The 14,949-nt window shown below is 36.5% G+C and overlaps 1 protein-coding gene across 20 annotated transcripts in view; it reads right to left on the bottom strand.

The window, feature by feature from the left end:
• The window catches only part of LOC145253353 (uncharacterized), a 692,561-nt gene that overhangs the window by 98,579 nt on the left and 579,033 nt on the right, over positions 1-14,949 (bottom strand). For all 20 annotated transcript variants that reach the window (XM_080112927.1, XM_080112928.1, XM_080112926.1 and 17 more), the window contains one exon: positions 3,597-8,451. In XM_080112927.1, coding sequence (XP_079969053.1) covers positions 3,597-8,451 — 4,855 coding nt within the window. The remainder of the gene's footprint in view (positions 1-3,596; positions 8,452-14,949) is intronic.

Raw genomic sequence — 14,949 nt, forward strand, 5'->3', positions numbered from 1 at the left:
AAACGTTTTTTAATTCCTTTGATACAAAAATGCATCACTTTTTGCACAATGGACATGTTGAAATATTTTCAAATTTTATGTTAAGCATTAAAAAAAGAAAATATCAATTTTTAAATTAGCCTAGAGTTAATATAGAAAAAATAAAAACGCTGATGGTAAATATTTTTGTTAAATTAAATATTTTCTGTTCCCCAAAAATATAAAATGTAATGCATTTTGTTCCCAAAACACTGAATATAATGCAATAAGTTGTTTTGAATTTTTTTTTTAAATTACATTTTCATCCCAAACAAGGCACATTTCCACTGATGTAGGACGCTACTATCAGGGACATAAGCTACAAGGGTACTATGTGGGGAGTTGGGCTGCAAAATGTTGGTTCACGTTACACTTGAACTTCTGCATGTCAGTACAGTTGAGGAACTCAGAAGGGAATTCCAAAGTCTAGCGGTTCTGGGGAAGAAACTACTGGAGTAGAAGGCTCTCTTACATCTAGGGATCTCAACTGTGAAGGGGGTGGGATTTTGCTGCTTGTCGGTTTTGTCAGGGGTATTTATGTCGAGGGGTGCAAGTGCTTGCAGTTCGTCGGAGCATTCACCATTAAAGTACTTGTAGAACAGGCAGAGGGATGCTATATTTCGTCGATGGAACAGAGGCTGAAGCTTAGATGACAGTTCAGGACATATCAGGTTGGCAACTCTCTTTTGAACCTTGTCTAGGAGTGAGACACTAGTAGCAGATGCACCAGCCCAAATATGACAACAATACTACATACATGGGCGAATGGTGGCCTTATAGAGGTACAGGATACTTTCGGGTGGTAGTAGTTTTCTAGCACGGTAGAGAGAACCTACCTTTTTCACAGCGATTCTGGCAATGCTCTCAATGTAATTTTTCCAACTCATGTTTCCTGTGAACGTTAGGCCAAGCAGTTTGAAAGATGTGCTCTCAGATAAAGAATCTTTGGCCATTGCTATTGGTGGTAGAGAAGGTTTCTTGTAGTTATTGAAGGAAACAAGTTTAATCTTGGCAGCATTGAATGTGACCATCCATTTTTGTCCCCATTCCACTACAGATTGGAGGTCGTCCTCTAGTGTTTCTGCCATTTCTTTAGATATGTGTTCATTTGTTTTCCTGTCGTGTCTGTTATAGAGTGTGGTGTCATCAGCATAAATACCCATCTCACAGTGTAGAAAAGCATTTAATAAAAATTTGCTAGAAAAAAAAAAGCTTTTTATAGTTTTATCTTAGACTGGTCATTTTATAAAATTTAAAATCTGAAATGGTAAAGAATTGATATCTAAAAGACTATATCATTTATTAAAAACACATTTTCTGGATGAAATACTCAACTAATTGGACTCTTTTGTGAAACATACATTTTCGTTTTTATGTATATAATAATCTAATCAATATAAATAATCTACACAATCTGCCAAATGCATTTTCTTCATGTAAAAATACTTAATTCTTTTTAAGTATCAAAGTTAATCACTTTCTAAACAAAGAAAACATACATTAAAGTAGTAATTACCTTAAAATGGTTGCTGTTAATTAATAACCCAACTTTAATGTGAAACAATTTTTTTTTCACCTTCAAAACTTTATGAATATTTCTTAAACAGATTGAAAGATTGAACTCATTGGTGCATCTGCTACTGATTTCTCACTCCTGGACAGGGTTCAAAAGAGAGTCGCTAACCTGATAGGTCCTCAACTGTCATCTAAACTTCAGCCTCTGTCCCATCAACGAAATGTTGCATCCCTCTGCCTGTTCTACAAATATTTTAATAGTGAATGCTGTGACGAACTACAAGCACTTGTGCCTTCTCAACGTAAATATCCCCGACAAACCCAACAAGCAGTTAAATCTCACCCCTACACAATAGAGATCCCTAGGTGTAAGAAAGCCTTCTACTCCAATAGTTTTTTCCCCAGAACTGCTAGACTTTGGAACTCCCTTCCAGGATTCTGATTTTCCAATTGTACTGAAATGCAGAAGTTCAAGTGTAATGTGGCTGCTCATCTCCCTTCATAGTATCCCTGCAACTTATGTTCCAGATAATAGCCCCTACTTCAAAGTGGCACTGTGCCTTGTTTGGGGTGAAAATTGAATAAAAATTTTTTTTTTTAAATGTGTGTTTATTTAAATGAAATAAAAAAAAATATCAGAATGGGAAAGGCATAATTTAGATTATCATCTTGTCATATTTATGTTTCAGACAATTTGACCTTTGTGCATTTTTTTCAAACTTGTGAATCTTTCTATCAAACATGGAAACATGTATGCAATTCAACTCTTTATTTAATCCTCATGAGTAGGTAGTCCACCAGGAAGAACAGTTCAAATCATCAAAGTAATAGAGATTATCAATCATGGTCCCAAAATTTCCATCACATAATGAAATAAAATCTAAATTGCATAAGTTTTTTACTTTATTTATCTTAATAAATATCTTGTTAATGGTAGAGGCAGCAAAGATGGCTCATTCTCTAAGCTGGTTTTCTAATTTATGGTATACGTATACAAAACGATTTTACCCTAACTAAATTTCTTCATCTTTTTCAGAAATAAATCAAACTATGATCTCGGATGTAGATTTACAACTTCAGCAGAACTTGGACCAAGCTTGCTAATTTACCAGTCTGTATCAAAAAGCAATTTGCACTTTCAAAATCAGCCTTAATATTAAAAGCAAAAATAAGGATCAGCAGTAGATCCAGACTTCTACCTGATTAGGCTCTAAGCCATATAAAATTTGAGACGCTTCTCTAAAAATTAAATAGAATAAAAAGTAAATCTGTATGATAATTATATTAATGATTAGTAAAGTAATTTAGGTACAAAATCTTATTTTTAGCTAATTAACTGATTTATTTCATTTTCCATATAGAAAATAATTGACTATTTTAATAATCAGTAAATATTCAGTACAAATATAGCAACTCCATACTGTACAGGTTTAGAACAGATTTGTTTTGAATGCCGTTTAATTTGTTTCTTTTACAAGTGCAACATTACTAACATACTTATGCTTTATGAATTAGAGATACACAAAACTAATAAAAACAACCATATTATTTGAATTCTCCAGACTACTGTTCTCATCTTGAGTGTCATTTTCACAATGTTTCACTCAATGTAGCTTCCAAACTGAATTTCTAATGTGCAACGAAAGATTCCCGAGTTACACTGACCGAAACATTGTGAAAATGAAACTCAAAATGAAAATAGTAGTCTGAAAAATCCAAATAATATGAATAAATAATCCTCATTTTAAAAATTCAGAAACATAATAAAAACATTTAAAGGGACTCCACAGGTTGTGTGACCTTATATACAAATTCAACACTGGTTGGCAGTCAACGATAATCTTATAGCAAAGTAATAGAAATCAAATTAGAGGTGAAGAGGAAAAAACTTGAAAAAATAGAAAAACTACAATAGATAGCTGTAAATAAAGAAATGTTTTTTGTTAACTGGCCATCCAGACAGAATGTACATCTTAGAGGTAGAAAAACTGCAGATGTTAGTAGCAGTGCAAGCACATCATAAAATACATTAGAATTTTGAAAAAAAAAAATCAAATACTTACCCCCCTTGCACACTATCAGCAAATGAGATTTCTTTCTTGACAGCTGGTTCAGATTTGCTCCGTTTCATGCAGGATTTCAATTGGAAACGAGCTTCGTTGTTAAGGCTTCCATATGACATGGCATGCTTGTTCTCAAAACTGACTCCACCAGCATCAACTGGATCCTGGCTAAATCCAAGAGACCCAGCTGATGATGATGATGTGATGGTTTGCTGCGTGGAGTACGAATACGACGACTCGCAGCTGTCCCCGGCACCATGTTGCTTAGAGAACTCTGCAGAACCCTGGCTGTTATCGGTGTTGTCATAAACTCCTTTGCTCTTACTGACAAGGAGGTTCTGAGCCAAGCTATCCAATTCTTGCCGTAAGACTTTAGCCTGAGAAGTAACATCACCATCATCGGAAGATGTGACAATGTCTCCTGTGCTAACATTTGGCGAAGAAATCGATGGCGATGAGGAAGTGACTATGCTGGTGGTTTCTTCAAAGTGACCAGGCAGGGTGCTACTTGACATTACTGTCTTTTTGGTGTAGACTTTGGTTGTTTTGCCTGAAGATTCCGGCTCAAATTTTGCAAAATCTGACATGGATACAATTGGGCCTAAGGCCGATTCCATCGTGACAGTAGTAGAACGATGATAAGGGCTACTTCTGTCATCATCCCTTGAGAATTTTGGTACAGGAGACAAGATGATCCGCGAAAATTCCTTTCCAGAAGATCCATAACTAGCCTCTTGCATACTCGTATTATTTGATGTTTGCCCTAATCTTTCAGGGAGAACATTGACAGTAACCCACATGGGTTTGTTTTGTTCTGATTCTGTTTCGGTGATGTCTCTTAAAGTAATTTGAGGAGATTCAGCAGAGGAGGAATGTAAGGATGCATTAGAATGCGAGACTATCACTTGTTGCTGTGTTTGGTGCCATTGCTGCTGCTGCTGTTGTTTTTCTTCTACAGGATGCGATTCAATTAAAGGTGAATCAACAGCATCCAAATCGGTGACCATTTCTCTTTTCTGATTCAAAGCTGAAACCGAATCAGAGCCAGAGATAAATTCTGCAGTTTTCTTTGTCGAATCGGCACCTTCAGAAATGGATATCGATGCTGTAGTTTTATTTAATTGTTCAGCAGGAACATTAGCATCAGTGATGCTAACTGTTTGCGAAGAAATGGTGTACTCTTGTGGATATTCCATTTCAGATTCAGAGACACGCATGACTGTCTTAGATTCTCTTTGAAAACTCTTCATCTTGCTCTCATTTCCATCAGAAGTAAAAGTAGAGATATCAGATGGGATTTTAGTTTGATCATCATTGGAGATGAATGTCTTAGTTGTAGAAACAATAGATGTTCCTCCTACAGATGGACCTTCGGAGAAATTCTTCATTGATCTTTGAGCACTTTCAGCCATCTGCCTCAAAACTTGACTCCTTTCCATGTCTATATCTGAGCCTGAACTTTCACTTTTAGTGATAGGCCCTTTTGTAGATTTCTGTGAACTCCCTTTTGAGAGTGAGGAACCAGTGGTGGATCTCTCAACATTCTCTGATGTTATAGTCACAGTGCTATTACTCGAGACATTTTCAGTACTGGAACCAAGTGATTCACCTTGCTTCTGTTCACTCTTAACTGTTTCATTTGTCACCTTGGTGATAGAACTTTTCGGTAAATCATCTGTTGGGATGAAGGAACCAGATGTGGAGCTCTCCATACTCTCTGAAGTGATAGTAGCAGTGTTATCGCGAGAGACATTTTGAGTACTAGGGGCAAGAGATTTACTCTCAACTGTCTTATTTCTCACGCTGTAGATGTCTTCTGGCTTATCAGATACAAGCTGTGTTTCCTGGATAGTTACAAAGTCGATTGAACCACTATTACTGCCACCACCCTCTGTATAAACATGTGACACCTTTTCTAATTCACTGCCCAAACTGTCACGTGATGTACTTGATGTTATACTGCCTTGACCACTGTCAAAACTTAAGCCACGGCCGAAAGATGAGGTTGACGTTTGTCTCCTCTCTTTAGCGGTTACAAGAAGAGGAGAGCTGTTACCGATACTGCTACTTCGGGTGGAAAACTCTTCTGTGTAATATTGTGGCATATTTCTGGAGACATTGTACAAATTTTCATGCGACCTGCTAGATGTTATGTGACCAGGACTTTTGTCCAGATTGGAACCACCACTAAGTGTTTCCAAAGAAGATGTTACAGATCTGCTGCCTGTTCTTCGTGCAGAAGATCTGGCAGACGAGGATGATGTAGAATAAGATGGGTGGCTGTTCAAATTAATAGAACTATTCCATTGCTGCACAGAACCCCGTTCAGGTGTGAATTGATGTCCACTCACTGATCGTGTCTGGTGACCTTGTACAACGTTCGAGCTATGATGGCTGAAGACGCGCTCGGAATATGTCTCTACTTTCTCAGTTGTTTTGTACTCGGTCTTTTCTTCAACTGAAAAGATGTCCATGTCAAAATTGCTTGAGGTCAGTGGTTTGCGCTGTGTATTCACACCAATTGTACGGTGCGATGCGATATCTGTATTGCAGCTACTGTTTCGTACCTGGTCAAGTGCCATGAAAATCTTAAGATCCGTCTGACATTGGTCACTCGCGAACTTCTTGCTATCTGTAATGGTACCAGCATTAAGCAACTGCACTCTCTCAGTGTTTGTAAAGCGATGTTCAACATCTAATGAATCGGTCAAGGAACCTTGTTCTACTGTCCATTCTTTATTAGTCGCGGATGATTTATTAGAAACTGTAGGCTGGCACTCACATGACACTGACCTTGTACGAACAGCCGGTTTTGGAGGAGCAGGTACATCATCCACTCTATAATCACCACAGCCAATTGATCGTAAATTTGATGGTTTTGTCCAGACATACTGAATACCAACATCTCTTCCCATCGGCCGCATATGGCAGTTGACACCAACACTGCGGACATTCCTGCTCAAGACCTGACGAATTGCCATTCTTATTTCTTCACTCTTGAAGCCCATGCTCCACATGACTGAAAGGTCAGAAGCATCAGTGCCGATGCCGACTGTACGCATTTGTGGCTTGATGTCATCACACATATATGAAATACCAACATCACGGGTTGCGACCTTGCATTCGACACCAACGTTACGTTTGGCAACTGGTGCCTCAGCTTGACCAATAATAACAGTACGTAATTCTTTCTCATGAATATGCAGTCCTGAATCTGTTTGATCAAAGACATTACCATCACCAACACCAACAGTACGAGACATGGGTTTCAGAGCTTTTGTTGCCGGTTTTGGGCTTTGAAGAGTAACCTCCTGTACAGTAGAGATAGTAGTTTGAGGCACAGCAGAAATAGAAGTTTCATACACAGCAGAAACGGTAGTTTTGGGGGAAGTAGTTTGGGGCACAGATTGCACCTCAGGGATGATATCATTGAACTGCTTCAGCATTATCGTTTCTCTTTCAGAAGTGTGCATTTTGGAATGTGTGGTTAAATATTCGTTAGAAAAGTAAGCAGAATCTAAGTCTGGCTGAAGGTCATATGGTTTGGAGATTGAATGATTCCCAACACCTGTTGATACAAAAGTTGGTTGTTTCATCACTGCGACAGTGTGTACCGTGCGATTAACAGGCTGTGATTGCAGATTTATATATTGCACTTTTTCCTGTTCTTGTTGCTGTTGCATCTGCAATAGTTGCTGCTGTTTAATATGCAACTGATGTTCAATGCTAGCGTGTTCAACATTGGTCTTTGTGGTTATTGTTCGCTGTTCCTGGGTTTTTTCAAAATTGCTGATACTTGTGTTGCCAACTCCAATGCTTCGCTGATTTAGTTTATTGTTTTTGGCCTTTAGCTGAAGCATAAGCAACCTCTTTTCTTCTTTCAGCACAGAGATGCGTACCTGAAGAACTGGAAGGGTTTTCACCTGCTCTTCAAGCTCTCTCATCCTCTGGAGGCTGACAGCCATGGATTCTCTGATTGCTTCCAAAGAGGCTTTGCTAATGGTTGTTGAAGCTTGACCATCTGTCGAAAGTGTATGTTGTGAAGGCGAGGCATCTTGCTGCTGTTGGTGCTGATGTGGAAAATATGTAGCCATCGTAGCAGCCAGCTCGGTTGATGTGACAGTTGTGCTATGTGTAGTGGTTGTGCTGTGCAAATGGCTAGAAAAGGCAGCAGAGTATTCTTGCATGGACTTTGACATTGGATAGCACTGCTCACTCGACACAGTAGACAATGATGAAATTGAGCCGTTAGAATCTGTACGTCCTATTGCAGTAAATGAGGCAGAGGTTTCATCCGGCAAAGGTGCCTTTTTGCGTGGAAATGTGTTAAACTTTGAAAAAGAATTTGGAGACATTTCATAGTTATCATCACTGTCGTAAGACATTTGTTTGGCTAACCGATTAAGAGAAGATGATGATGTTGAAGTGGAATCAATCATGCCATCTATAGATTTGATTGTGGCATTTACCGAAGAATCAATCTCTTCAAGGATCTTGTTGGTGGCTGATGACTCATACTCTACAATATTTAAAATCCGGCTGGCGTCACTTGAGTGGACTATGTCAGGGGGTGGGGCACCAAGACCCTCATCCCCTGCAGTTTCCTGTTGCTGCAGATAAAACTCCATAGATTTCCGTAGGTTCTTCTTATTGCGTTTAATCTGCTTGAGTTGTCTGAGTGTATTTCCATTGGACATGTTCTCACAGAAGTTAAGGAAGTCCAAGTCGATATGATAGCCATAGGGACAACAAGTGCATTTGTCTTTCTTGGGGTTAACAAGTTCCTTGGGTTCAAAAGAACTGGTTGAGTAAGCCCGTACTTGGACTTGATAATGGGGACTTGGAGAGGGGCCATCTAGAAAAAAAAATAAAAACAAATATTAGCATTTGTAAGCAGATATGTAAATAAAAGAAAAATGAAGTAAAGAAAATAAGTGAAAAAATATCTTATTTCCTATATTATTCTTTTTTGTTGATAATGATTTATTGGAATTATTTTTCAGACTAGTTCTATGCAAACTATTAATTAAAATATATTATCTTTGAAAAATAAATTAGCTTTTTTTTTAACATTTTGGTTTATGGCTAAAAAATGCAAACGAGTCATTTGAGTTCGAATTGGTCTGGCTCGGAGAGCACTGAATTAGATTTGAAAATAAAATCATAAATGAAAACTTAAAATCCAGTCATTCAGATCAAGAGTGTTTTGTAACTGAACACTTGCAAGTTATCTAAAAATTTATTGCTATTAAACAAATCCTTTGTGATTATCATTAAACAGCGATAAAACAAAGACTGTTGAATATTCATGAATAAAACTTGGTGGACAAGTCATACATATACTGACATTTATTTCTACCAAATATGGTTGGATTGTAGAAAGGATTGTTAATTTTATTGACGATTTCATGTGTGGCATTTGGGGAAGGGGCACACTATATTATCTCGTTACTAATAAACTGCTAGATAGTAGGGCAGCTGAGAGACAAATTGGTTAAACAAGGTAACATGTTAAGTTAGTTTAATTTCAATTTGATTGCTTAAAATGGATTAAGAAAAAAATTAATGAATGGAAAAAAAAAATTTAATTTTAAAAACATTTTGAAGAATCTCAAAATAACAATTGGATTGATTTTTTTTTTTTTTTTTTTTCAGTTTTTCTAGTCACAAAATTTTAATCATTAATTCATGAGATTCTTTCATTACTGCACAAATTCTACAGATCAATTTAAAAAACAAATAATCACTTTAGGAAGAAGATGTTTCTATGGAAAAGATTGTGCGTTTATATATATATATATATATATATATATATAAAAGGCTTTTTTGGCCGTCATTCTCGGTTGGCTCGCTTCTTAAAACTTTTTATATGCTGTCTAAATAATAATATCTACGACTAAGGAACTCAGGTCGCAGCTATCTTTAATTTACCCGACTTTTACAAGCTATTTTCGAGATATTTTTTGATCGCCGTGTAGCGGAGAAAACAGAAACTGGCTTCCAGCGCAAAACTAGGTCAAACATCACGCCATTTAACAATCTCGCACCTGCTAATTTCGCTTTATAAACGTTAACTTAACACACTTATCAATTCATCTATTCTCGCGGGCGAGATGGTTAGGTCACAATTTTTTTTTTTCCATTTCCTTTCCACCTCCGTGTCTAAGGTTCGGGGTTCAAGCCTACCTTTCTACTAAAACTTTTTTTTTTTCTTTTACACCTCCAAACACCCGGCCAACGGTTTTTTTTTTTTAACAGGGTTGTTTTGATCTACCTTCCCCCCGCCACACCTCTAAACACCCGGGCAACGCCGGGTACCCCCGCTAGTCTATATATATAAAAGCGAAAATGTATGTATGTTTTTGTGTCTGCTAAAAATTTTCAAACGACAGAACAAAAATTCACAAATTTGGTCTCATATGAAAGCCCCCTCCTTCGCCCGACAAATATCGAAAAATTGGCCAAAAACGTTAATTTTTTTCACTCTGAAATCAGCACTTTTCTACAGGGGGGGGGTCAGCAAAAACCGTCCTCTCATGACGAGATCGGTTCTACGCATGCGTCAGACGAGGTCATAACCTGATTTAGTTTAAATATTTGAAGAATTGACACAATATTCATGTATCTCGTGTTAGCTCAGTTGGTTAGAACGTTGGGTCATTATCTAAAGGTTTTGGGTTTCAATAGTGGTGTGAGATGCCTTCCTTTTTTTTTTCGATTTTTTAAATTTTAATATTGAAGTAGGGTTATTTAAGCCATTTTTCACGTAACATTCATTTTTCTGTTTTTTTTTTTTTTACTCCGCTTATTCTTAGGTTTTCATTAACAACCCCCATTCCCGACCAACCACACACACCCAAAAACAGCCGGCCAACGCTGGGTACCCACCGATCTTTTAAATTTTAATATTGAAACAGGCTTGTTTAAGCCATTTTTCACGTTTTTTTTTTTCAGATTTTTTAAAGAAGTTTTAACATTCGTTTTTTTGTTTTCTTTTTTGTTTCTCCGATTTTTACATTTAACATCGTTCATTTGCCTTACGTTAGTTTTTTTGTGTTTTTTTTTTTCGATTTTTTTAAGTTTTAACTTTTAAAAATATTTACTTCGCTTATTCTTATGTTTTGATTACCCCCATCCCTCGAGTAGCCCCCCCCCCCCGCTTTATTTTTTCAGATAAGTTTTAACGTTCATTTTTCTGTGTTTTTTTACTTCGCTTATTCTTATGTTTTGATTAACAACCCCCGCCCCCGCCCGAGCACACACATCTCCAAACACTCGGGCAACGCCGGGTACCCCCCCCCCGCTAGTATATATATATATATATATATATATATATATGTATATATAATGTGGAACGATAAAATTGTCACCTTAGAAAAGACTACATGATTCCATTTACATTTGATGAAAACTGGTTTTCTTTTTTTGTTGCAGACCATCTACTAATTGGCCAGTTGTGTATAAATCCTAAGAGTGATAGGGGCGTTCTATCATGCCTGAAAGTGACACTGTTCAACAAGTGAGATTGGAGATGCGCCGCTGTACAACGTGTGCTCTCTACCAATTCAAGTTATGACAATAGGACAATTGCCAGCACCCTCAAAATGCAAATCTGGATGGCTTAACACTTGAGGGCACAGCTCAACGAAGTTTCTAGACACGGTTATGGTCTTTAGTGTGATTTCAAGTGAGGGGCATATCATGACACGTCACATTTTCCCAGTTCCGGACCTGTATCAAGACAGTGATTGAGAGTGAAGGTGGCTACATTGAATAGATGTCAATTGTATTAGATAATCAAGTTACTGGAATTTATTTTTTTTCTCAATAAATAAAGCTATAGTATTGTTTTCTTAAGGGTGACAAATTTATCGTTCCACCCTGTATATATAAGAAATGTTTATAGACATTGTAGTAGAGCAATAAACTCTCTTGAGTTATAGTGAGCTAACGTACTTCCTAACTTCTGGCATAACGCTACCGGAAGCAGTGACAAGGCAAATAAGTTCCTTCCCTTTTTTCTCTCCTGCTTATATCACTTTTTTTTATTATGTTTTTCCAATCATTTTTTTTATTTAATAATTATTGAAAAGTTTTTTGATCTAATTTTAATTAAGAATTATTGAAATTATTTTTATTTTTTTTTTAAATTATTGAAAACGTTTTTTAAAAGCTTTTTAAACTATTTTAGGAATATGTATTAGATACGTTTGAAATTTTATTTTGATTTCAATTTTATTTTTATGCTTTCATAAACATATTTATTATATAAGTTCAAATAAAAAGCTTTTCTTTAAATTAAAAAAACAAAAAAAAACTTATTTTTATAATTTCATAAACATTTTTTACAAAATTTCAAATAAAAAGCTTTTATTTTTTAATTTTGTTATTAAAAGTGAAATAAAGACTAACTGCGTTATTTTTATCTGTATATTTTTCAATAATATTCTTTTCTTATATTTTATTTCAATAAATCAATTCACAATAGAAATACTGAAGAACAATAACGGTGACGGAACTGATTTGCCTTGTCACCGCTTTCAGTATCACTACGCCAGAAGTTAGAAAGTACATTAGCTGACTATAATCCTCTTTTGAATTTGGACTGCCGGTTACTAATTTCCACCAAGAGTTATCTCCTCTTCAATAATTGGTGGAAATCGTTTTTCCTTATAGATGGCATCATTACATTGAAAGGATTCGCCAATTTCCATTTGCTAGTGTTTCATTGTCAGCCAATGATAATCAAGAATGAATACCACAAATGGTTAATATTCATCAGTGGTGTTGAGTTTCTTCTCATCTTGTAAGTGTTCAAGAGTAGATGATTGGTTGGTTCTGTTTTACGGCATATCAACTTTTTTCGAGTTATTTAATACTGAATCCGATTATTTCAACAAGTTTTTATGTTTCAAATCCTTCATATCTTCATATTTATTCATGCTGTAAATGTTTTGTACACAATCAGTTTGACAGCATGTATTTTGTAAGCAAATAGTGTGTAAATAAAGGGTCTGTCTCTTAGAGTCAGATTGGACTTCAGAGTAATGATTGATTCTGGTTCATTGAACAAGATTATGTTAGGAGATAAGACATATTTGAACCAAGAAGGGTTTTTTGTGTTTTTTTAATTACATTTTCACCTCAAACAAGGCATAATGCCACTTTGATGTATTATCAGGAACATAAGTTGCAGGAGTGCTATGTAGGGAGTTGAGCAGCAAGATGTCTGTTCACATTACACTTGAACTCTTGCATGTCAGTACAGTTAGGGAAGCAAGAGCCCAGAAGAGAATTCCAAAGTCTAGCAGTTCTGGGGAAGAAACTATTAGAGTAGAAGGCTTTCTTACACCTAGGATTTCTACTGTGTAGAGGTGGGACTTTGCTCCTTGCCGGGTTTGTCAGGCGAATTTACCTCGAGAGGGTACAAGGGCTTGTAGTTTGTCGGAGCATCCACCATTAAAATATATGTAAAACAGGCAGAGGAATGCAACATTTCATGGATGGGACAGAGGTTGAAGTTCAGGACCTATCAGGTTGGCGACTCTTTTGAACCCTGTCCAGGAGTGAAAGATTAGTAGCAAATGCACCAGCCAAAATGTGACAACAATATTCCATACATGGGCAAATGGTGGCCTTGTAAAGGTACAGGATACTTTCAGGCATAAGTAACTTTCTAGCATGGCAGCAGCAGCCTTGGCAATGCTCTTGATGTATTTGTTCCAACTCATGTTCCCTGTGAACATTAAGCCGAGTAGTTTGAACAAAGTACTTTCAGGTAATGTATCCTTAGCCATAGCTAATGGTGGTTGAGTAGGTTTCTTGTAATTATTAAAGGAAACAAGCTTTATCTTGACAGCATTGAATGTTACCATCCATTTTTGACCAGATTCCACTACAGACCGGAGGTCTTTCTCTAGGTTTTCCTCTATTGCCTTGGATATGTGTTTGTTTGTTTTCCCCTTGTGCCTGTTATAGAACGTGGTGTCAGTATAGAGCAAGTGAAATAAATAATGGAATTGCTAATAAAATTTACAATCCTGTATGTGACATAAATAAACTTCAGTTTATACCTGACTATTCTACTAAGTTTCAGCCATGAATCTCCAAAAGTCTGTTTGCACCATTCTATGAGATGCAAAAGAGACACTTTAGTGATCGTGTCATCAGTAGGAAGTGTTATCCTGAATAAGCTTCACACTCACCGGACCATAACACCCACAGATTTTTATCTGTAAGGTTATGTCTATAAAAACAATCCCCTGATTATTCCTGACTTGAATAAGTTCATCACAACTCAAATCAGTAAAATGTCACACAGTTCGTCAGAGTGACTAATAATTTTTTGCGTTGTATTCAGCTATTGCACATTCATAACTGAAACTGATGCAAGTTATGCATAAAGTGAAGTTTATTTTTCTTTATTTCTACAAAAGAGTCATCATTTATCAAAACTCAAAGGCTGTAACAAGATGCGTCTCTTGCACAGCATCCGTTATCGCCAACTAATAAGATGGAAGGTGACATTTTGTTAAAAAATCTCACATGGCTACAAGGAATGATAAGATGTTTCCTGGGGAAACTGAAAAAATGGATTGCAAATAAATAAAGAGAATCCACGTGCTGGATGTATACAAAGAAATTTAGATAAAAGACAATAATCTTGTTGCCAGAAAGTTTATTAAAAATACAAACTGAAGGAAAGTTACCTGACTTGTTTCACATATATGGATGTCTAGGGAAGGAGGGGGGGGGGCATGGGCTGGATGACAACTGGCGAATTGATTAATGCAGCCATCAAAAGTTTATTTTGAATATCCATCAACAGAGATTAGCTGACAGTCCTAGAAAGAAGTTGACAGATTCAGTGCCGATTAATTGTGTTCATTTCCAAAAGATAACAAACTTCTTTTTTTTTTTTTTTTTACTTATACGAAATGGCATTTGGTTATGCAAATGAAGCAAGAGGAGAAGACACCTTCCCACATGGTGAAAGGTAGAGGCCAAATGGAAGGTGAAGACAATAGTACCCTTCTGTTCAGAGTGGCAGTCAGAGATACAGATTTGAAAGAGAGAAAGAAAGAAAAAGAAAAAAGAGAATTAAAGAGAGATCTAGTTGAAGATAGAGAAAGAAAAGAGATTCAGAAGAAAGAAGAGTAGGGAAAGATAGAAAAGAAAGGGTAATCCAAACGATAGAGGAGGAAATGCTAATCTCAAAGAGATGGTAGTTAGAATAAGGTTCCATAAAAAAAAAAACATATTTGGAAATGAAAGGGAACTTCTATGGACCATCGAAGAGGATGCATCTCAGCTTTGGGTTCCTGCTCAAGACCAGATAACGTTCCCAGAAGAG

Source organism: Euprymna scolopes, chromosome 3, assembly GCF_053919585.1.
Source record: "Euprymna scolopes isolate OS-2025 chromosome 3, ASM5391958v1, whole genome shotgun sequence".
NCBI lineage: Eukaryota > Metazoa > Mollusca > Cephalopoda > Sepiida > Sepiolidae > Euprymna > Euprymna scolopes.